General features: G+C 52.3%; 2 protein-coding genes across 9 annotated transcripts in view; one reads left to right on the top strand and one right to left on the bottom strand.

Annotated features, from left to right (window-relative positions):
• The first annotated feature begins 2,005 nt into the window (after positions 1–2,005).
• On the top strand, positions 2,006–23,597 carry LOC144217783 (galactoside alpha-(1,2)-fucosyltransferase 2-like). Of its 8 annotated transcripts, none has more exons than XR_013330947.1 (2): positions 2,006–2,243; positions 7,873–8,131. XR_013330947.1 is itself a non-coding variant. In XM_077747499.1 (2 exons), exon 2 carries the CDS (start codon positions 15,985–15,987, stop codon positions 17,005–17,007), a length of 1,023 nt encoding a protein of 340 aa, XP_077603625.1. In that variant the 5' UTR covers positions 2,006–2,243; positions 15,983–15,984; the 3' UTR covers positions 17,008–17,568. The 8 variants fall into 8 exon arrangements, 3 of the variants coding, with proteins under 3 accessions (XP_077603625.1, XP_077603627.1, XP_077603624.1); XR_013330945.1 differs by having other exon boundaries at positions 7,810–8,131; XR_013330946.1 differs by having other exon boundaries at positions 7,793–8,131.
• Positions 17,656–23,634, bottom strand: part of MAMSTR (MEF2 activating motif and SAP domain containing transcriptional regulator) — a 13,777-nt gene continuing 7,798 nt past the window's right edge. The window contains exon 10 of the mRNA XM_077747495.1: positions 17,656–18,499. Within this exon, the coding sequence (XP_077603621.1) occupies positions 18,435–18,499 (65 nt within the window). The 3' untranslated portion in view covers positions 17,656–18,434. The remainder of the gene's footprint in view (positions 18,500–23,634) is intronic.

Here is a 23,634-nt window from a genome sequence, read left to right as displayed (position 1 = left end):
CCAGGCACCTCCCTTTCCGTGTTTCTTCTGTTCTCTCAAGGCCAGTCCCTCCTCCCTCAGGATAATTTACCGGAGCCTGGATGTTTTCCCAAATTATCCCCTTTGGAAAGACTCCAGCCGGAAGGATACAGGCATCTCAGCGGTGACCCGTGGCCCACTACCAACTGCAACAATAGCAAAATACAGAAGTGAATGGAGGCATAGCTCACATTTCACAAAGTACCGCTGTGCCAGATCCCTTCCTCCAGCTCCTCCGAGTCTCCTCTCCAACTTCCTCCTCGCGCTCAGCGTCCCGCGAGCCCGTTCTGCCCTGGACCGAACGTTTATCCCTTCACAACTCCAGTGTTGAAGCCCTAACCCCCAACCGTGCTGGTAACTGGAGGCGGGGCCTTGGTGGGGGTGGGGGGAGGCGATCGGATCACGAGGGAGAAGCCCTTAAGTAACAGGATCGGTGCCTGGTGCCCGTGTTGTTTTAATGTTTATTTTGGAGAGCGAGAGCGAGCAAGGGAGGGGGCGGAGGGCGGAAGACCCGAAGCTTTGAAGCCGGCTCCGTGCTGGGAGAGCCCGCAGCGGGTCTTGAACGCCCCAGCCGTGAGATCAGGACCTGAGCCAAAGTCAGACGCTTAACCCTTAACCGGCTGAGCCCCCCAGGCGCCCCGGGATCAGAGCCCTTGTGAGAAAGAGACAAGAGAAAGATGATCTGTGTACTATCTGACTGCAAATCAGGAAGTGCGCTCCCTCCAGGCACAGGAGAGAGCCGGCACCTTGACCTTCAGCCTGCAGGAGGAATGCACTGTTTAAGCACCCGGTCTGTGGCCTTCTTGCTGCAACAGTCCAAACTGACTGATAAGACCGTTTCCGAGGGCTCCCTGGCCTTGTGGCTCCGGCTGGCTTGGGTCAGTAGGATTATACAGTCCAGAAATCAGGGGGAAGGGGAGCCAAGCTGGGGCACTATTCTCCTGACCCATCCCTGCTGACCTGGGGCGTGGTGACTGCTCCCAAGTCCATGGCCCCCCGGGGGCTGTACCGCCCCTCTTTTGGTTTCCCTACATCCTACCCACACCTTTGCGGAACTGTCCTCCTAAAATCTCCTGTTGCCCCAGCGACTGTTCCCTCTGTGTTAGGACCCTGAATGATGCCCCCAGAATTTTGCTCGCATCCCGAAGAAACCCCCGCACCCACATGGCTCTGGCCCTGAAATCACGCAGCTCAGTGGCACGCTGACCTGTCTTCAGTCACAAGCAAGTTGGTTCCGAAGAAAATAATGAAAATAAACGAAGAGGTGGGACATTTCCCGCAGACCTCACTTCGGGGACAAGGATGGAAGGCTTGGGCGGGCGCCGCACCGGTTCCCGCAGGCAGGGGCGGGGGGGGGGGGGGGGCGCCCCCCCCCCCCCNCGGGGACAAGGATGGAAGGCTTGGGCGGGCGCCGCACCGGTTCCCGCAGGCAGGGGCGGGGAGGCGGGGCGCCCGCCTCCCACCTCTCTCTTCTCGAACTGTTACGGAATCTGGGCTGGATCCCTCGACGGAAGAACCAAGGGCACTCGGAGATCTTGGAAGGCGGGAGGTTTATTTTACCCCGATGGGCTCAGAGGAGACCTTTCTGCAGAGGGCTGAGCCTGAGCATCAGCAGAGGGAAAAATTTATCGCCTGTTACTTCCGCATTCCTCATTAGTGCGAGCGATAAGCAGGGTGGGAAGAAGAACCCGGAAGGGGGAGTCTCTGATCCGGGACAGGTATTTCCTTATNGGGGAGGCGGGGCGCCCGCCTCCCACCTCTCTCTTCTCGAACTGTTACGGAATCTGGGCTGGATCCCTCGACGGAAGAACCAAGGGCACTCGGAGATCTTGGAAGGCGGGAGGTTTATTTTACCCCGATGGGCTCAGAGGAGACCTTTCTGCAGAGGGCTGAGCCTGAGCATCAGCAGAGGGAGAAATTTATCGCCTGTTACTTCCGCATTCCTCATTAATGCGTGCGATAAGCAGGGTGGGAAGAAGAACCCGGAAGGGGGAGTCTCTGGTCCGGGACAGGTATTTCCTTATCAGTCCTGTCGGCCATCTTATAACAGGTTTTTCCCTATCAGAACATCCTGGGGACGATGTAGGCCCTGGGGGAAGACTCTGAGGATCCCCCCTCCCAGCCCCCCTCCCACATTATCTCCCGGGACGTCTCCGCTGGGAAGGAGCCCCGCTGGGTGACAGACTGGACGCTGCTGGCTTCCGGGAGCTGGGTGGAGCAGCACAGTAAGCTTCTAGTTCGTTCTGTTTAATTTAAATGCTAAGGGGCCCCAGCTCTGTTCCCTTGTTTGGAAAAGGAAGTAAGTGACTTTTATTTCATTAGGGCCAAAGCAGAAATTGGCCAGCTGTCAACCATAAATTGCACTCATTCAGTCAACAAATATTTGCTGAGCTCCGCCCTGGGCTCAAAGACCTCCCACCTGGTCCCCACCACGGGGAGGGGGACGGGAGGAAGCCCAAGGCAGGAACCCCTTAGCCCAGTACTCCAAACAGCATGTGTTTGTTACGGGTCGAATTGTGTCCCCCCGCCCCCCAAAAAAGATCGGTGGAAACGCTAATGTCCAGGATCTCAGAATGTGCCCTTATTTGCCTAACAGGGTCTTTGCAGATAAATTAGTTAAAACGAGGTCATGCTGGGGTAGGGTGGGGGCCCCACCTCCGACGTGGCAGGTGACATGGACACACGAGGGGACGGCACGCGCCGTGTGGCCAAGATCAGCTTCTAGCCCCTGATTGGGAGGGAATGGTTTTCTATTGTTCAAAGGCACACAGTTTGCAGCGTGCGGTTAAGAGCAACCTGGGGAAGCTGATAGGGTGCTTCGTGTATATTTATTGAGTGACTTGGACAAGCGTTGAGCTGGTGCCCAGCTCCTCACTCCACGCACCAGCAGATTAGACACGGGCTGCCTTGGCCCAGACCTGTGTTTCTGGTCAGATCACGGAACCCAGGGGCCATAAGGGGAGAGCACTTGGTGGGGCTGAGTCCCGCCGGGGGTGACCTGGTTGAACGTGGGAAGCTTATAGAGGCTGTACAGGCATGCCACATCCTGGATGTGGGGTGACCCAGCACCCACATCCCTGCTTGTCATCTATAAGTCCCCAAAACCCCCAGAGCCCAGAAAGCTATCCTTCCAGAAGAAACTCAGGGCTTGGCAACCAAATGCCTGTACTTGAATTGAGCCAACCCAGCTGGGGGTCCCGGCACCTTGGGTGGAGACCAGGGGTTGAGCCCAACCGGAAATGGATTTCCGGGTGGTACATTCCCCTCTGGCAGCCTTGGACTCAAATGCAAGGAGCCGGGGAGGTAGCGTTCGCAGAATGAGGTTCACTTCACAGCTCAGCTCAGGTTCGTGAGATTCCCAGCCTTATAGCCCGCAGGTTGTGGAGACAAGACCACTTCCTCATCACCATGGAAAGGAAAGCCTCCAGGGTATATATTTCCCCTGCAGTGACTCAGAGGGGACACAGAGCTCAGTGGTTAAGCGCACGTGCATGCGCTCTGGCCACAGGCTGCGGAAGTCAGGCTCCCACACCCCCGCTGGCTGTGTGACCCAGGGCAAATGACTTCACCTCTCTGAGGATTAAACAGTACGTGACAGGGGGCGTCTGGGAGGCTCCCTCTGGAGCCTGAGCTCCCTCTTAAGCATCTGACTCTGGATTTCGGCTCAGGTCTTGATCTCATAGTTCACATGAAATGTCCAGAAAAGGCAAATCCACAGAGACAGAAAGCAGATTGATGGGTGTCTGGGGCCGGGAGGTTGGGAGGCAGTGGGCAGTGAGCGCTAATGGGTTCAGGCTTTCTTTTGGGGGGATGAACATGTTCTAGAATGACTGCGGGGATGAGTGCACGACTCTGCAGCCACTCTGGTTTATAAGCCACTGATCCGTAGGCCACCAAATACAAGCCACCAAATTGTATACGTCAAGTGATTTGTATACTTTACATTTTATAGTATGTGAATTAGATCTCAAGCAAATGGTGATTAAAACATCAACCGCACCTGGCATGGTGACACATAAAGGGACTGTTAGCTGTTATGCACACAGGGAAAAGGGTGCCATCCCAGGTGGGGATGGGACCCATGGAGTTCCACTTTTGCATGAGGGTGTGTTTGTGGTGGTTAAAAGGAAGAAGAAGGGGTGCCTGGGTGGCTCAGTAGGTTAAGCGTCCGACTTTGGCTCAGGTTATGATCTTGCGATTCGTGAGTTCGAGTCCCATGTCAGGCCTGGATCCTGCTTCAGATTCTGTGTCTCCCTCTCTCTCTGACCCTCCCCTGCTCACACTGTCTCTCTCTCTCTCTCAGAAATAAATAAAACATTAAAAATTTTTTTTAAAAGAATAAGTAAACCTTAGGGGCGCCTGGGTGGCTCAGTCGGTTAAGCGTCCAACTTCGGCTCAGGTCATGATCTCAAGATTTGTGGGTTCGAGCCCCACGTCAGGCTCTGTGCTGACAGCCAGCTCAGAGCCTGGAGCCTGCTTCAGATTCCGTGTCTCCCTCTCTCTCTGACCCTCCCCTGCTCATGCTGTCTCTCTCTCTCTCACACACACAAATAAATAAAAAAAATTTTTAAAAATTTTAAAAAAAGAATAAGTAAACCTTAATCTGGATGTCCTCTCCAATGAAAAAAAAAAGTAAACATTAAAAAAAACAAATAAAAGGAAAAAGAAAAAAAAAAGAGAATTTTGAGACTATTAGGGNGCATGTTATTTGGTACACATTTTTATTTTATTTATTTATTTATTTATTTTTTAATGTTTAATTTTTTTTTGAGAGAGAAGCAGAGTACAAGCAGGGGAGGGGCAGAGAGAGGGGGAGATAGAATCTGAAGCAGGCTGCAGGCTCCTAGCTGTCAGCACAAGCCCAATGCGGGGCTCAAACTCACGAACCGTGAGATCATGACCTGAGCTGAAGTCAGACACCTAATCGAAGACACCCAGGTGCCCCTATTTTTATTATTATTTTTTTAAGTTTACATGTTCATTTTGAGAGACAGAGCTAGAGGGATTGGGGGAGGGGCAGAAAGAGAAGAAAAGAGAATCTCAAGTAGGCTCCACGCTATCAGCGCAGAGCTGGACACAGGGCTCCATCCCATGAAAACCGTAAGATCACGATCTGAGCCGAAATGAGGAGTCTGAAGGTTAACTGACTGAGGCCCCCAGGGGCTCCTACCGACACCCCTTTTTGTGCCCGGGGACAATCTTAGGGTGGCCTCACCCTGGTTTCCAGCCCATAGGGCTCCCAGTCTGATGGCAGAGACCACAGGGAACCTTCATGGGCGTTGCTGCTCGGAGCCCTAGCAGGGAGGCTGGAGGAAGCTTTGGAAGAGCCCTTTAGCTGACACGGAGTGTCTCCTCACTGCCGCAGAGCCTGTGGGTGGCGGGAGGTGGAGGGGAGCTCGAGCATTTCACCCTCCACTTGGCAATCCCTATGCACCTTGCCTGTGGTCACCACACACGCGCCCCATCCACAAAGCCCACATGCAGCCCGGGGCCCCTCTAACCCCGTGGTTAAAAACCACACACATCCCGGACTTAGATACTCATTTATGTCACTGTTTACCTACATAGAGGTCTGGCAATGTGTTCCAGAGTCCTGGGGGTGAGGGACAGCTCTTCAGTAGGTAACGACTCTTCATTCTGGCACCCCCGGCCCTGGTCATGGTAGTGAGTACTGTGTAGATGTGCATGCCCACCAGCACACACGTTATTATACACACATAGAGGCTGCTGGGAAGTTATCGGGTTCACTTACCTCTCATGGACAACATCTCAGGAGATGGAGGTCTGAAAACCCCTCCCTAATTCCTTCCTCCCTTCTTTCCACAAATATGTATAGAGCACCTACTATCTTCCAGGAAACGTTCTAGACAGCAAGGACCTAAGAGCCAGCAAAATGGACATGACTTCAGGGAACTGTCACCTTAATGGGAGGTGTTTCAGTTAGCTACTGCTGTGTAACAAGCAATCCCCAAATGTAATGGCTATGGTTGTTCATGACGTACAGCAATGAGTAACATCGATAGATTTCCTGCCTTTGGGGAACCTATGGCCTTTACAGATATTTTTAGTGTCATTATTATTGTTTTATTATCATTCAAGATGCAAAATGAACATAAAGATCTGTTCTGGGGAGGGACCAGGAACAGAGGATTATGGGGGTTCCTGGTGGCTCAGGAAGGGTTAGACTAAACTTCACTCCCAACTGGTCAAGGACGGCCCAGGGGTTTGGGAGCAAGTGACTTGATTACATCCTGTGTCTGTATCACCTGTGTGTGACCTAGAGTTTTTCTCTTTGGCTTTCTTTTGCTTTGCTTTGCTTTGCTTTGTTTTTTCTTTCTTTGTTTTTGTTTTTGTTTTTATTTTTTAAAAATGTTTATTCTTAAAAAAAATTTTTTAATGTTTTATTTATTTCTGAGAGCCTGACATGGGGCTCGAACCCACGAACCGCGAGATCATGACCTAAGCGAAAGTCGGACGCTTAACCGACTAAGCCACCCAGGCGCCCCAACAAATACATTTTAAAAACTATATCGACATTGAACACATTTTATCAAACCAAAGGTCAAAATTCCTCCTGCTGGAATTATTTTATTAGGTTTTGCTGTTATCTATTCCGGGCGTTATTTACATTTACTGTGTCTGCAGGGACCTATTATAGAACAGTGTCGCTGTCCCCCGCCCCCGGGGCCAAGGGAACAGTGTTTTCTTTGCAGTTCTGTGTTCAGTGATGTCACGCTGGTTGCTTGACATTGGCCATGGGGTGGGGGGGTGGGGGAGGGTATTTACACCATGGAAATTGGCAAATGCCACCGCCCCTACCAACCGGGGATTTGTTTTACCCCAGACACCCGGCTGTTAGAGCATTTCCCGGCCTGCCCTGGTCTTGAAACAGAAGATGTGAGGGGGTAGAGGCGGCCCTCAGTTTGGGAGTGTTGGCCCCCACCCCCACTAAGGGGGGCATTCTGGGCATCTGTGGGGGATTTTTAGTTGTCACAGTGGTTGTCCGATGTCACCATGGCACTTAGTGGCTGAGAACTGAGGCTGATAAACCCTGGGACTTAAACATCCCGTCAGACATCCATTTGGGTCAAAGGCCTGTTTATAGGTTTCAGAGCCCAGGACCTGCTTTCATGTTATAAGGCTCCCCGTGCTTGTTCCTTTCTTCCAGTGCTGGGGAAGCCGGGTCCTATGCCCTGGGGACTGTCCCACATTCTGGACTTGGCTCAGCGCACCCTCCCGGTGTCCGTTCACTGGCAAACTTCACCCTCCTGTTTTTCTGAAAACCGGTGATCGCACTTGAGAGGCTTGATCAGATTCAGATTTTTTTTTTTTAAGTTTTATTTTATTTACTTGGAGAGAGAGAAAGCATGAAGCGAGGGAGAGAGAGTCCCAAGCAGGCTCCCCCTGCCCGCGCGGAACCGCGGCTGTAACTTTCTTTTCTTCTTCTTATTTTTTTCATGTTGTATTTATTTCTGAGAGAGAGAGATACAGTGTGAGCAGGGGAGGGTTAGAGAGAGAGAGGGAGACACAGACTCTGAAATAGGCTCCAGGCTCCGGGCTGGCAGTCAGCACAGAGCCCGACGCGGGGCTCGAACCCACGAACCGCGAGATCATGACCTAAGCGAAAGTCGGACCCTTAACCGACTAAGCCACCCAGGCGCCCCAGGGGATTTTTGTTTCCCAAGAGAAACTTTCTGGAAAGCAGGGGAAGGGAGAAGAGTCGGTATCACCCTGTGTTTTCCGAGATCCTCGACAGCCTGGTTTCAAATTCCAGCTTCTCCCATTTTCTAGCCGTGTGACCTTGAGCTGGTTACTTCACGTCTCTGAGCCTTGGAACCTCCGTCTGCACCACAGGGCTGCTGACTGCGTCGCCCTCACCTGGTGGTGAAGATAGAATGAGGCTGACAGATCACGGAAACGCTACAGTTGTGGCCAAAATAAAGAAACCCAGGACCCTGAGAAGCCTCAGTCTGGACGAGCCCGGCCGGGCAGGACTCGGCCCGCCCCTCCCCCGGCCAGCATCCCCGCGGTGACGCGGGGAGGGAGGTGCGGCGCGGGGGCACACCTGGATCCCGAAGCCCCGCCCCCCGCCCCCCTACGGCTCCCGGAGGCCAGGTNGCTTTCCGGACCCGGTTGCTGGAAGGTTCAGTTTTCTGGGTGTAGAGTCGCTCTCAGACGACGGAGCACCCTGATCTGCTCGCCGAGCAACCACGGCGTCGGCCCCCACCCCCCCGATTCCTGCACCCGGAACCAGGTGAGAGACGGCGAGGTGAGGGGGGCTCCCCCCCCACCCGCAGCGCGCTGGCGAGAGCGCGCGCNCCTCCAGGAAGCCCCCCCGCCCCGCCCCGGGGTCTCCGCAAGCAGAGGGTCCACCCCTCACAGCCCAGGAGCCCACCTCCTCTGCCCCCAGCACCCCAGCTGTCTCATCTCCCTGTCAGCTCCCCCAGCCGCCGCCCTGCTCGGCTCCCCTCACCTTCCTTCCCTGCAGATCGACTACGGGAGCCCCCACCCTCCCTCATCGCCTCCACCTTCCTCATCCCCAACCCCAGGCCACCAGCTCGCTCCCACCTGTCACCAGTTTCCTGGCACCTACCTGTGAATCACTGTGCAGGGCATGGCCTGTAGTGCGCGAGTTTCCTGTTCGCCTCTCGGGGCTGCTCCCCCACCGCCTGCGACCTCGGGGTCGCCGGACCCACCCACGGGACCCAGGGGTCCCAGGGTCCCCGAGTCTGCTGCCGCCCCCACCTCCAGCCCCACCGTGGCCCCAGCGATCCATGGCCCCCGAGCCACCCCCCGCCTTCCGTTCCTTCCTGGCCCCCAAGCCACCCCCCGCCTTCCGTTCCAGTCCTGGGAATAAAGCTGGTGACTTGCAGGTGGTGGCCTCACATCTGTGCACCAAGTTCTTCCCCAGAGATGTGCTTACAGTGCGAAATTGCCGGGGGTGGGAAGGACAGGACACACCCATAACGGCCGGAGCAGCAGGGAGGGGAGCGAACTGGGTGATCCGGGCTCGCCCCGGGGACAGCCTGGGAAGAGATGGGGACCATCTCAGCTTGGGGTGAGAGCGAGCGAGCGAGCGAGCGCTTATTATGGGCAGCCCCGTTTTTCTGAAAGACCTGCAGGCTGGGCTCCTCCTTCAAAGTTGGGGCTCCTTTCTGTTCCCCAACCCTCCTTGCCTCGATCCCCCCAAGGGATGGCCCCTAGGGGACCCGGATGAAGAAAGGGCTCTTGACCTTTCCTCTTCCCGCTCCCTCCGTGGATGGCTGAAAGGGCCTAAAGCAGGTGCGGGACTTTCCGATCCCCCTGGGATATGGCGAAGGCAGGCTTCTCCCACTTTCCAGAAGCTGGCTGTTGGCATTCCCCAGAAATTCCCCACAGATGTCAGGCGGGCTGCTGCTCTCCCAGGCTTCCGGTGCCCAGCTCCCTGGCCCAGGCCTGCCCCCTCTCTGACTAGGCTCTGAGCCTCACTTTCCTTTGCTTTTTTATTTGGGGGTGGGGAGCAGAGGGGGAGAGAGAATCTTAAGCTCCAGCACGGAGCATGAGGTGGGGCTCCATCCCACCACCCTGGGCTCATGGCCTGCGCGGAAGTTAGAGTCCAGACGCTTAACCAGCTAAGCCACCCAGGTGCCCCTCCTTGGCTCCCAGATGGGGGCGTGTCCACTGACTTGCAAGACTGGCCCACGCGGTTAAGCACTCACTCCGATTTCCTGAGCCATTGTGCTCCCACAGCCCCAGAGAGAGGTAGTTATCCCCAGATTTTGGCTGACAGCGGAGGGGTAAAGCCCTTCTTGGCCAGAGTCACAGCCATTAAGAGGCTAATTGACCGCATCCCACTGGGCTTCTCTCCAGACCAGACTCCGCTCCCAGACACCAGGTTTTCCTTCACCCTGTGAGCCTCCCTGCCCTCCTCCCCCCACCGCCTGGCTCAAGGACAGGGGTCAAGGTCTATAGGCGCTTCCCTTAGGCCCCTCAGCAGTGGGCCATGCCCCTTCCCGGGTGAGGAAGGAGGGAACCACCAAGGAAGCTGAGAGACGCTGTTCTAGAACATTCTGCCTTCCTTTTCACCCAAACAAAGCTAGCCTTATTGTCTTTCTGTCTGCGGCACACAAATTCCAAGGGGACATTCAGGGCCAGGCCAGAGATGGAGAGGTCTGATCATGAAGCTGAATGGTGAAGATTCATCTCTTTACCTCTTGGGTGCTGGGAAATGGAGACCAAAAAAAGAAGAAAAGAAAAAAAAAAGAAACGAGAAATGAGGAACTCAAGGCAGGGAGGTGTCAGCAGAGACTTGCTGAGCGGAGGGACAGCAACAGATCCAGACAGACTGGGCTTGGACAGGTGGAGCCCCACATTCCTTCTTCGCGCCTTTCCCGCGTGTCCAGCCCCGTTTCCGAGGGCTGCGGGGGACAGAGAGGGAATAAGGCCAACATTGCCCCTTCCTTCATGGACCTGCGTCTGAGATCAAGAGACTGGGACTGAATGATCCCAAGTGACGCACCTGGAGACACAGAACTGGGACAGAACAGAGGCCAGAGCCGGGCAGAGCGCGGATCTATTTCCGCCTGCCTTCGTTCTCTCTCTCTGTCTCTCCTGTGATTTGTCTCTTCCTGCCTCTGTTTCTTTCTCCCTGCCTCCATCTTTCTCTCCGTGTCTCCATCTCTCTTTGTCTGTCTGGCTGGCTGGCTGTGTCCCTGTCTTTCTCTCCATTTCTTTTTATGTCCCTCTTTCTCTTTTCCTGTCTCTTTCTACATCTGTCTCTTCTCTCCTTCCTTCCTCCCTCCCTCCTCCTCTCCTTCTCTCTTTCCTCCCTCCCTCCATTCTTCTGCCTCCCCACAAGCACTTCCCTGGGCCTCCATTGTTTCTATGTCCTGTGCTTGGCAATTTCACAACCAGACAGAGAAGCCAAGTCTACTCTTTGCCCTTCAAATGCTCACAAGCTAGCTGGAGAAAGGAAGAGAGAAGCACCCAGAAGTGGGAAGAAAGCACAGGCCACTCTCCCTCCTCCTACCTTGGGCGTCCCCTCTCTCCCCAGCTTCCTCCTGCTTCCCAGTCTCCAGAGAGTTCCTTCTACCCGGAGTCAGGGCAGGGGAGTCAGGGCCGGGGTTCGAGGAATCTGGCTGGATGTGGACAGGGATGTAAGCACCTGTGGCCTTGAGAAAACAGGAACCGAGAAGCCATGGGGGGCGGTCATGCGTTCCATGCCTCCCTCGGTAGCCTCGTAACTTTTTCTTCTCGGGGTCCAGTCCGCTGTGCGCATGGATTTCTCTAGTCCATCTTAGATACGGCTCAGTATGGCTGCGCTTGGGCTTTAACAGGCCCTTGAGCTGCGGAGCCCACTACCAACCAGCCACCCTCCCTGTGCTTCTACCCTCAAATTCCCAAGGGAGAGACTCTGGTGAATACAGATGCGTCTCTGTCTCTTGAGCCTACACCCACGTCCACACAAGGCCAGCCTGGACCAAAGTCATATGATGCCCTACCAGTTGCGTTTTACTTTTTTTTTTTTTAATTTTTTAAAAAGCTATTGGATTAGAGTCCACCTCAGGATGACCTCACTTTAACTTGGTCACTTCTGTAAAGACCTGGTCTCCAAATGAGGTCATATTGTGCAGTATCAGGAGTTAGGATTTCAATATGCCTTTTGTAGACAGACACAACCCAACACATAACACACAAGGTCTATGGGTTGAGTGGGCAAAAGTGTACTACCTTCCCGCAGTCTACCCCTGGATTGCCATCACACATACGCTTTATCTCATACTCTCAATTCCATTTAAAAAAAAAGAAAAATCAGGGGCACCTGGGTGGTTCAGTCGGTTAAGCATCAGACTCTTGATTTCTGTCAGGTCATGATCTCATGGGTTCAAGCCCCGCATCAGGCACTGCACTCACAGCATGGAGCCTGCTTGGGATTCTCTCTCAAGCTCTCTCTCTGCCCCTCTCCTGCTCACTCTCTCTCTCTCTGTGTGTCTCTTAAATAAATAAATATTTTTAAAAAAAACAAACTTAAAAAAACATTAAGCATGGCAAGTAGAATCGCACACACTCACCCACTCCTCGGAGGGACAGCCCCCAAAGTCACCTCAATCCACCATATCTACTTCTTTTTTTTTTTAATGTATTTATTTCTGAGAGAGAGAGAGAGAGGCAGCATGAGCAGGGGAGGGTCAGAGAGAGAGGGAGACACAGAATCCGAAGCAGGCTCCAGGCTCTGAGCTAGTTGTCAGCACAGAGCCCGACGCGGGGCTCGAACCCACGAACTGTGAGATCTTGACCTGAGCTGAAGTCGGAAGCTCAACCAACTGAGCCACCCAGGCGCCCCCCACCATATTAACTTCTGATGGTATGGGGTCACCCTAGTGCATCCAGGAATTCACAACCTCTGGATGAAATTCATTCATCTTGTAGGTCTGTTCCCATTTCAGCCCCATAGAGCAGGGCTCTTTGCTTTGTGTGCGATCATTTTAAAAAAAAAACCTCTTTAAATAAGTTTATTTATTTATGTTGAGAGAGACAGACACAGCACGAGTAGGAGAGGGGCAGAGAGAGAGAGAGAATCCCAAGGAGGCGCCACCCTGCCAGTGCAGAGCCTAAAGCAGGGTTCGAGCTCACGAAACTGTGAGATCATGACCTGAGCTGAAATCAAGAGTCGGATGCTTGACCGACTGAGCCCCCCAGTCGACCCCTGTATGTGATAAGACCAAAGGGTACTGTTTTACTTCTCAGAAAGGTCAAGTTGCCTCCTCAGAATCACACAGCTAATGAGTGTGGGAGCCTGCAGTCCACAGCCTGTGATCAGGGCGTGCCCACTGAGTCATGTGTCCTCTCTGCATATTCCTTGTTGGGCTTAGGGAACAGAGGCTTTACTTTCAGTGGTGATGAGGAAGGGGCCTGATCTGGATCTTTTGACCAGGAATACTGAGCATCCGAGGAGCTGTGAAATGAACCTTATTCAGTAGACCCAGGTTCCCTGGCCCCTTGCATTTCAAGCCGAAGGGGGCTAGAGGGGATTGTACCATCCAGGAGTCCATTTCTGGATAGGCTCAATGCCTGGTGATGACCCAAGGGGCCCAGACAGACCCCCTGCCTGATTTGGTTCAACGCAAATCCGGGCATCTAGTTGACAAGCCTGAGTTGCTTCTAGAAAGATAATGCAGGTAGTCTTGATGGGCTATGAGGGTAGCAGTGACTTAGAAACAGGGATATTGCTACGTTAGGTCCTGTGCCAACTTTTATCAGCTGTAATTAACCATAAAGGACCTTATTTGCATAGCTTTTGGAAGCTTCCCGGTTTCAGCCAGGTCACACCCTGCTTAATTTCTCCCCAGTATTCTCTTCTGAATGGCCACTTGATTCAGTACTTTGGCCGAGGAACACAAACAGTGGACCGAATCAACCAGAAACCTTTCATCTTTAATCTACCTCCGTGCAGAGCCTCTATGTTATGCTTTGATGAAAGCCTGCTCATGAGAAAGAGTTTTTAAAAAGCTGGGCGGGAACCTCACATTCCCAGGGAAGGAAGGGGGAAGTCTTGTGGGAGAGCTGGGGGAGCAGAAAGGGCTTCCTACCTTTGACTCCTCCCGGATCTCCCCATTTGCATGATTCCAAGTCCAAAGCTGATCAGCGGCCAAACCTGGACTTTTGCTGTGGCGACGCGCTGCAGGTGTGGCTCCAGCCTAGACTGCAGAATGACAAAGCCCATCAGTCACTTCTAGGGACAATCTTCAGCCATAACAAAGTGTTGACTGTGACCATCCTGAGCAGTGTTTGTTCTGCTTTTCCTTCCTGGCCTCCAGCCATAATGGGAAGTCAGAACCGGTTCACTCCTTGCTTTTCCTTTACTTTCAGCTGTTTTACTCACACTCAATAACCATATCTCCAAACCCCTATCCTGTTTGGACCTTGATTTTGTTCTAGGGGGTCCCAGGCAAGAGCCGGATTGACCACGTCTCTTTACAAACCACCAGTCCAAGTTTTACGTCCTGGGATGTGGATTTCTCAGTCCCTCCCGCCCCCCACTGTGGTACTACAGTAAATCTCGGAAAGTTGGTCCACTGCAACCACCCCACTCCTGGAATGACTTTCTGTTGCAACCAGAATTGAAAAGAACAGGTCATATGGTTGTTCAAATACAAGGGGATCTTCTCTGGGTTTTCTCAGTCAGTTCTCTTTATGTCTCTGCACATCTCTTCAGGTGTCTTCTGGTTACTGGCTGCCTCTGCTTCAGCCTGCATCTGACACGTTGGCCACTCCAACCCCCACTCTCTCTCAGCATCACCAGCTGCGGTCTCATACAATGATAATTGGTCTTTGTGCCTCGTTCCTGGCACATGGCTCCTTCAATCCTTGTCATTTCCTGGGGGGACAGGGTGATAGTGCTCTGTTGAGGTGACTCTTCACAGGCCCCTAGATAGCTTCAGGATCTGGTCACCAGAAAGACCAAGCCTCGATGAAGAGATTGGAACGTTCATCTGCAGCCCCCAATATCTGGAGAGGTGAGAAGGATCAAAGACATAGTCAGTCACCAATGACCAATGATTGATCAGTCATGCCTCCATCATGAAACCTCCATAAAACCTTTAAGCAGGGGGTTTCAGAGAGGCTCTGAGTTGGGAGTCACACCCAAGAGCCAGGAAGGTGGCCCACCTCAACTCCATGGGGACAGCAGAAGGCCCTTCTGGATCTTACCCTAGGTACCTCTTCTCTAGTTATGCGTTTGTCTGCTTTCTAATAAGAGGAGTTCTGAGTTCTGTGAGCCATTTTAGCAAGTTATCAAACCTGAGGAGGAAGTCACGGGAGCCCCCAGTTTATAACTGACCAGTCAGAAGTATGAATGGCTCAGGACTTGCCAAGGTATATGAAGTGGGACTAAACTCTTAAACTCGTTGGATCTGATACCAAGTCCAGGTAGACAATGTCAAAATTACATTGAATTGTTGAACACCCAGTTGGTGTGAGGGCAGAAAAAACGCACACTTGCCTGCCAACTGTCTTCTGACCTTTAGGTAAAAATATTCAAGAGAGAGAATTGTCCAATTTATCTTTTTTTTTTTTAAGTTTACTTATTTATTTTGGGGTGGGGGGAAGAGGGGATGAGCACGGGGTGGGGGGCAGAGAAAAATCCCAAGCAGGCTCCACACTGTCAGCCCAGAGCTGGACGGCGGGGCTTAAACTCACAAACCATGAGATCAAGAGTCAGACGCTTAACCCAGTGAGCCAGCCAGGGGCCTCTGGCCAATGTACTTTTCAGAGCCAGCCTTACAAGTTATAATTTTGCCAATAAATGGCAAAAGACCCCATGGAGCTGGGTGTTTACCTTATGTTCAGTTGGCCATGGCCAGGAGGGTAGACAGGTCAGGTGGTTGAGCAACTTCCCTTCAGAGGGAATAGAGGATAGGCAGGAAATGCAAAAATGGATTTCTCTAGAAACTGGATCCCCGGTAAATAGTAGGTTTATACACTAGTCCTGCCCATAGACACCCATGTAAGTATATTCACAGTCTATAAACACATGCAAACATACAATGTGTATTTACATTCTTATATGTATGTATGTATATATATATGCACACTGTATAGTACACGCCCATATGTGTACACAATATATACACATTCCCACAACACATTGTACACCTATCCAATGTATGCACACAAATTCACACACATCCATATATGTATGCAATGTATAGATACCCATATGCACACGCGCGCACACCATAGACACTGCGCACGTGCCACGTGTGAATACACACTCCTGTCGACATGTGTCAACAGGAACATATGACCCAGTGTAAACATACTCCAGAGAGCTGAACATTTGTGCTCATTTACACACACTCAGAGTGAACCTCCCTGCAGGCACACACACGCACGTCTGCACACCCCCCCACACTTCTACATGCATGCAGCACTCCGGGGCCATCATCCCCTGGGCTAACGTTGCCGGCTCTCCCTTCCCTGACAGCCATGCTCAGCGGCCAGGTGCCTTCCTTCTTCTCCATGGCCCACATCCTCCTCTTTGTCTTCACGGCTTCTACCATATTTCACCTTCAGCAGCGGCTAGCGAAGATCCGCCCCACCTGGGAGTTTGAGACACTGGTTTTGGAGTCTACGGAGAACAAGAAGACCACCCCGCCCAGGGGCATGTTCACCATCAACTCCCAAGGGCGCCTGGGGAACCAGATGGGCGAGTATGCCACCCTGTACGCCCTGGCCAAGATGAACGGGCGGCCGGCCTTCATCCCGGCCGAGATGCACGGCGCGCTCGCCCCCATCTTCAGGATCACCCTCCCCGCGCTGCACCACACCACGGCCAGCAGGATCCCCTGGAGGAACTACCCCCTGAACGACTGGATGGAGGAGCGGTACCGCCACATCCCGGGCGAATACGTGCGCCTCACCGGCTACCCCTGCTCCTGGACCTTCTACCACCACCTCCGCGCCGAGATCTTGCAGGAGTTCACCCTGCACGACCACGTGCGGGAGGAGGCCCAGGCGTTCCTGCAGCGGCTGCAGGTGAACGGGCGACAGCCGAGCACCTTCGTGGGCGTCCACGTGCGCCGGGGGGACTACGTGCAGGTGATGCCCCGGGTGTGGAAGGGCGTGGTGGCCGACCGGCGGTACCTGGATCAGGCCCTGGACTGGTTCCGGACCCGCTACCATTCCCCGGTCTTCGTCGTCACCAGCAACGGCATGGCCTGGTGCCGCGAGAACATCAACGCCTCACGTGGAGATGTGGTGTTCGCTGGGGACGGCATCGAGAACTCGCCGGCCAAGGACTTCGCGCTGCTCATACAGTGCAACCACACCATCATGACCATTGGGACATTCGGGATCTGGGCCGCCTACCTCGCAGGGGGAGAGACCATCTACCTGGCCAATTACACCCTGCCAGACTCCCCCTTCCTCAAACTCTTTAAGCCAGAGGCAGCCTTCCTGCCCGAGTGGATTGGCATCGCGGCGGACCTGTCCCCGCTACTCAATCACTGACGTTAGCTGGCCTTTGGCACCTCCTCCTTTGCAGGCTCCCCTAAGACCAGCTCCCAGAGGCCCAGGGTGCGTATTGTTCTGTGTGCCAGGACACTGCCCTCTTGCACCAGAACACTCCAGAGGCCGAAAGAAACAGAAGTCGCAACTGACTTGTTGAAATCGCATATTTATGTGTCTCACAGAAGACCAGAAGTGGCACACCTCTGGCGTTCGTTAAGTCAGCAGCTCAGCCATGTCACCAGAGACCCCAGTTCCGTCTCTCTTGTTCAACTGCCATCACCTCCTCTCAGACTTCCTCCCTCATGGTCCCAAGAGGGCTGCCACGTAGCCGGGTGTCACATGCAGACAACCTCTTCCCAAGGCAGCAAAAGAGAAGTTCATTCTTCGGTCCGTTTTGAAGAGTGAGGGGAACATTCCAAAGTCCTCCTGCAGCTGCCCCTCCCCCCTCCATAGCTCACTGACCAGAAGTGTGTCACATGCCTGCCAGACGCATTACAAGGCAAGGTGAATAAGACCCTGGGATTGTCTTGGCATCAGATCAATAAATCTTTGCCCGCTTTAGCTGGGGTGTTGGTCAGCCTCCTCTGAAAGTAGTGGCTTGTGGAAAGAAAACCGGGGTGCTCTTACCGAGGAGGAAGGGAGCACTGTGTGCACAGGACAGGGAAGACTTGAATCGTGCAGGCTGCTCACTACACAAAGGCATCTGGCCAAGGAGGCAAGTGGGGCTCAAATAGAGTTGACACCCTCCCCTCCAAGCCATGTGTTCACCCCGAGGGCTCACGTTTTTTGCTAGTTTGCCCAAAAGGGGACACCTCTTCCCCAGTTTTCACAAGAGCGCCGCCCTGTTGGCCAGTAGCGTGTGTGTGTGTGTCGGAAGACTCCGCTTCTGCAACCCTGGCTTCTGAGGGCCTAGAACGATTACTTTTGAGAACTCAGAGCACAGCATGGCTCAGTGAAATTGAAGAGGGTCCATTTGTTCTTCCGGTAACGTTTGTGGTGGTGGACCTAGCTAGGATCCCTGCTAGCAAAGGCTGGGTTAACAAAACCTAGCAGCTGACAATGATGGCAACCGATTGTTTCCCACAATCCTGTGGGGCAGCTGGGTGGCTCTCTGCTCCCTGCAGTGTGGGCTGAGGTCTCTCATGCAGCTTATTTGAGGAGCTCAAGCGGAGCATCTTTACCTGCATGGGGTTGGTGGCCGGTCCCGTAGGACAGCTTGGACTTCTGCCTCGAACACTCCCTCATCAGTCCATCGCCATGCTCAAGCCACCATGCTGTGAGGAAGACCAACCTCACTCAGAGGACACGAGCAGGTGCTACAGTGAGCAGTCTTAGCCGAGGTCAGCTTCAAGTCCTTCGGCGTAGGCATCAGATAGGATTCCACGTGTTGTGCAGATGATCCCCCCGTGTTCCAGTCAGCCTGGCATCTAGCTGAGGTTCCTGCCGACGTGTTGCAGACATAAGCCATATCTCCATTTCCGATTCACAGATTCTGGGAGCATAACAATGGTTGTTTCATGCTGTGAAGTCTTGGGGTAGTCTGTTATACAGCCATAGGAAGCTTGAACAAACTAAATCAATTATGCTCTATATTTGCAGACACTTTCATGACTTTGGCATGATCTAGGCAAAACATGAACTTCCCCACCCGACTTGAGAACCCATATGCAAAGGCCCTGTGGCAGGAGGAGTCTAGTTATACATGAGAGTAGAATGATACCAATGTGATGGGAACACACAGAGACAGATGTGGGTAGAGACATTAACAGGGTCAGACATGCGAGGCCTTGTGGACCATGGCAAGGACTTTGAGTTTTAATCTAAGACCAATGGGAAGCCACCAGAGGGTTGTGATTAGGGGAATAACAGTCTGATTTGCTGTGTGGACTTCTCTGGCTGCTATGTGGAGGGAGGGCTGTAGGGGTAAGAGTAGCGGCAGAGACCACAGCTGTTGAAACATTCCTAGCAAAAAGTGGTGGGGGGCCAAAGAGGTAATGGTGGAAACAGAGGGTCTCATTTCAGTGGCTCAACAGAGACTCCTCGCATCCCTCTACCACAATTTTACAGTCCTGAAAGACACAGTCTGATGCCTCGAACAGATTGATGTTTGAGTCCAGCTTTCATGGTGGGCCAGTTGCAGAGAGGTCACATGATACAAACATGGCCACCATATTGGTAAAGGAGTTGGTCTGAAAAGAAAGTAATAAAAAGGGGCGCCTGGGTGGCTCAGTTGGTTGAGCGTCTGACTCTTGATTTTGGCTCAGGTCATGATCCCAGGGTCATGGGATTGAGCCCCCACATTGAGCTTTGCCTTGAGCATGGAGCCTGCTTAGGATTCTCTCTCTCTCTCTCTCTCNTCACACACCCCCCCTCCCTGGGGCAAAAAAAAAAAAAAAAATACCCATATATATAATACTCCAAAAATCATTACACAGGGAAAAAGGTTTACCACTCATATTTCAGTGGCTGAAGCAAGTCAAGTGGTCACACTTAATTTCAAGAACAATCCATTCACGTACCCCAGAATATCTGTGCTCTAGTAACTACCTCACATCTTGCAGGCCTTCAAGGTCTCTCTAGGGTGATCTCCTGGAGCCCCTTTCTTTTGCCTTGCAAAAGACACATGCAGTGGGGTGCCACATACTTAGTATGCTAATAGGTCTCTGCCTCAGTAACTCTATTTAACTCATTCAAATTCCCATTCTGATTTTTAAAAATTTATTTTATTTTAGTCTCCACACCCAGCATGGGGCTTGAACTCAGGACCCTGAGATCAAGAGTTGTCCGCTCTACCAAACGAGCCAGCCAAGTGCCCCCAGTCTGATCTTACACAGCTTGAATGGGTGATGGTTTGGAGATGAGGTTTTGCTTTATGTTTCATTTTTATTTTTTATAATATTAAGAAAAAAATTTCTAATGTTTATTTTTGAGAAAGAGAGACAGAATGCAAGTGGAGGAGGGGCAGAGAGAGGGAGACACAGAATCTGAAACTGGCTCTAGGCTCTGACCTGTCAGTACAGAGCCTGACGCGCTCTAACTCACAAAGTGCAAGATCATGACCTGAGCCGAAGACAGGTGCTTAACTGACTGAGCCACCCAGTTGCCCTTGATTTTACTTTTCTAAAAGTAATCTCTACACCCAATATGGGACTCAAACTCACAACCCCCAGATCAAGAGTCATGTGCTCTACAAGCCGAGACCGCCAGGTATCCTGGTTCTTAATAACACACACACACGCACACACAACGTAAACTAATAAACTGGACAAACTAATAAACAGAAAAACTAATAAATCGTACTTCTTAGAGAGCCCACACTGATTCCTAGTTCTTAAGTGCAGGCTCATAAGATAACCTGATGGATAATCTGGTATAGAATTTTTTGGGGGGTGTCCAGGAACCAGCAGTCTAATCTGCCTCCTATTCTGTATCTTGCACCCTCTATGACATCATACCATCCTCATTCGCCAGATTTTTTAAAAAGTTTACATTGATTTATTTTCAAGAGACGGAGACAGAGCACAAGCGGGGGAGGGGCAGAGGGAAAGCAGGAAACACAGAATCTAAAACAGGCTCCAGGCTCTGAGCTGTCAGCACGGAGCCCAATGCGGGGCTCGAACTCACAAACCGCGAGACCATGACCTGAGCTGAAGTTGGATGTCTAACCGACTGAGCCCCCCAGATTTTTATAAGTGAAATCAGAGGCACCTGGGAGGCTCAGTCGTTTAAACAACTGACTCTTGATTTCAGCTCAGGTCATGATATCACAATTCGTGAGTTCGAGCTCCACATCAGGCTCTGCACTATCAGTGTGGAGCCTGCTTGGGATTCTCTTCCTCTCTCTTGTACCCGCTCTCTCTCTCAAAATAAGTAAATAAACTTAAAAAAAAACAAAGTGAAATCATAGAGCTGATGATACATGATCTATTCTGTTGCATTTTTTATTTAAAAAATTGTTCTTAATTTTGTTTTTAAGCTTATGTATTTATTTTGAGAGGGAGAGAGCAGGGGAGGGGCAGAGAGGTAGGGAGAGAGAGAGAATCCCAAGCAGGCTCCATGCTGGCAGCACAGAGCCCGATGTAGGGTTCAATCTCACAAACTGTGAGATCATGCCCTGAACTGAAATCAAGAGTTGGACGCTTAACTGACTGAACCACCCAGGCGCCCCTGAACTTCACAGTTTAATCAGGTGACCTGCATGGTGTGTGAATTTCATCTCACTAAAGCTGTTAAGAAGGGAGCATCCACTTAAATGCCCAGTGTGATTTTTGGTACTTACATAGCTGTGTAAGCAATACCACCTTCAAAATGTAGAAGAGATTCTTGGTGCTCCTTTGCAACTAATCCCCCAACGCCTAGCCCCAGGTAGCCATTGGGCAGCTTTCTGCTACTTTGGTTTTGCCTTTTCTAGAACTTTCCATAAAGAATCCATCCGGGATGGTGCGGGGCGCAGAGAGGGAAAATAATGCAGAACGGAAGTCAGCAACCGGAAGTGGCAGCCTGGATATGTGGTAACACAGAGTGGGGCGGGAGACAAAGATGGGAAGGTGTGAGGAAGAGAAAAACAAACAAAATGTATTCTTCTTCAGTCTACTCAGTATATCCTTCTGGAGAGCATGTCTATAAGAGAAATTGATAATTTTAGGGGCGCCTGGGTGGCTCAGTCAATTAAGCATCCAACTTCAGCTCAGGTCATGATCTCAATGCTCATGAGTTCGAGCCCTGCATTGGGCTCTGCGGTAAGGGTGCAGAGCCTGTTTTGGATCCTCTCTCTCTTTCTCTCTCAAAAATAAATAAAGAGGGCCACCTGGGTGTCTCAGTCGGTTAAGCGTCCGACTTTGGCTTAGGCCATGATCTCACGGTTGGTGGGTTGGAACCCCGCGTTGGGCTCTGTGCTGACAGCTCAGAGCCTGGCGCCTGCTTTGGATTCTGTCCCCCCATGCTCTCTCTGCCCCTCCCCTGTTCATGCTCTGTCTCTCTCTGTTTCCCAATAATAAATAAACGTTAAAAACTTATTTAAACAAACATTCTGGGGGTGTCTAGATGACTCAGTTGGTTAAGCGCCCATTTTCGGCTCAGGTCATGATCTCACAGTTAATGGGTTTGAGCCCCGCGTCGGGCTCTCTGCTGTCATTGAAGAGCCCACTTCAGATCCTGTCTCCTTTTCTTTGCCCCTTCCTCCCCTGCTCACGTGCACACGCTCTCTCTCTCAAAAATAAATAAACAGTAAAAAAAAATTTTTTTTAGGATAAATTGGTAATTTTGGTAATTTGTCGAATAGATCCTTGGTCTTTCTCCTGTGTCTACTGAGATGGTATGGGACAGTAACGTGGTGCAGGGTCTCCCCTGGGACAGCTCAGGCTCCCCATCTTCCTGTGCCCCACTTTGGTCCAGCCCGTGGGGGTGCCCCAGCTCTCTGGCTGGGGGCAGGAGACAGCAACTGAAACGTCTGGAGAAGGGCTGAGTGACAGGTGGTGGGGACCGTAGGGCCCAAGCCTTTCTCTCCGGCTCTGGGTTCAAACAGGCACGCTCTATCCAAGCCTGTGCTGTCTTTCAAATACCCCTATCAGAGAATTCCTCAGCCGCCCCAGCTGCCTCCCTCTGCAGCTGCCCTCTGTCACAGACACAGAGAGTATCAAGCTCAGAGTCAGGCAGCGATGAAGACAGACTGATATGCAGATGGACTGATAGGGACATAGACAGAGACAGACAGAAGAAGCCCCACCACACCCCTTCTCGATCTTTCCAGGGCTGAAGGCACACCTTTCCCACCAGTTTTCGGCCTGACACAAAGGCTCCTGCAGCCCCCAGCTGCCACCCACCTTTTGTTCCAGAAGCTTTGACCTCCCAAGGTTCCCAACAGACACACACACACACACACACACACACACACACACCATGGCCACCCCCATCACGCCTTCACACATTTTCCCTCGACAAGGATGCAGTCCTCCAGACCGATCCTCTGACCACCCTACCCATTCCCCACGGCTTCTGGTACTTTCTAGGAGTCACGGCCCCTCTGCCATGAAAGTACCCATCACCGTGCACTGAAACTCTTGTCTTTGCAAATGTCTGAGCTTCACCAGAGCAGAGACTGAGGCTCTCTTTTCTTTCAACTCGGGCACAGGCTATGGGCTAATGAATCAGATTTAAAGCCCCCTCGCTGACACCTCCCGTCTGTGTGACACGGGGCACAGCACACCCCTTCTCTGGTCTTCCGTGATCTCATCTGCAAAGTGGGAATGACAAGTCCTGATTGTTCAGAAGCCACCAAAGATCACCTTTGCGTCGTGGTAAGGAGCTCGGTTCCCTTGCCTGTTCGATCGTGAATCCACCAGGCTTAACAACACTGATGAACTAGAATTGTTGATCAGCAGCTAATAACGGTGATGGATATTTATCGGCACGTCTCCCACGCCAGGTCCAGCTTGTGAGAAGTCTCAGTGCACATCTCATCCACATTGGGCTGGAGCGACACATGCGCAAAGACAAGGGGAAGTCACCAGCTCTGGGTCCTGTCACACGTAACTGATCTCAGGGTCCTTTTCCACCTGCAGCTGACACTGCCCTCAGGTCCCCTCAGACAGATCCCTCTTGCCAGTCCTGTGCACCCAGCCCCCCCCC

Source organism: Crocuta crocuta, unplaced genomic scaffold, assembly GCF_008692635.1.
Source record: "Crocuta crocuta isolate KB4526 unplaced genomic scaffold, BGI_CrCroc_1.0 scaffold334, whole genome shotgun sequence".
Taxonomy (NCBI): domain Eukaryota; kingdom Metazoa; phylum Chordata; class Mammalia; order Carnivora; family Hyaenidae; genus Crocuta; species Crocuta crocuta.
Note: the sequence above shows the minus strand (reverse complement) of the source record. Positions and strands in the feature narration are given on the sequence as shown.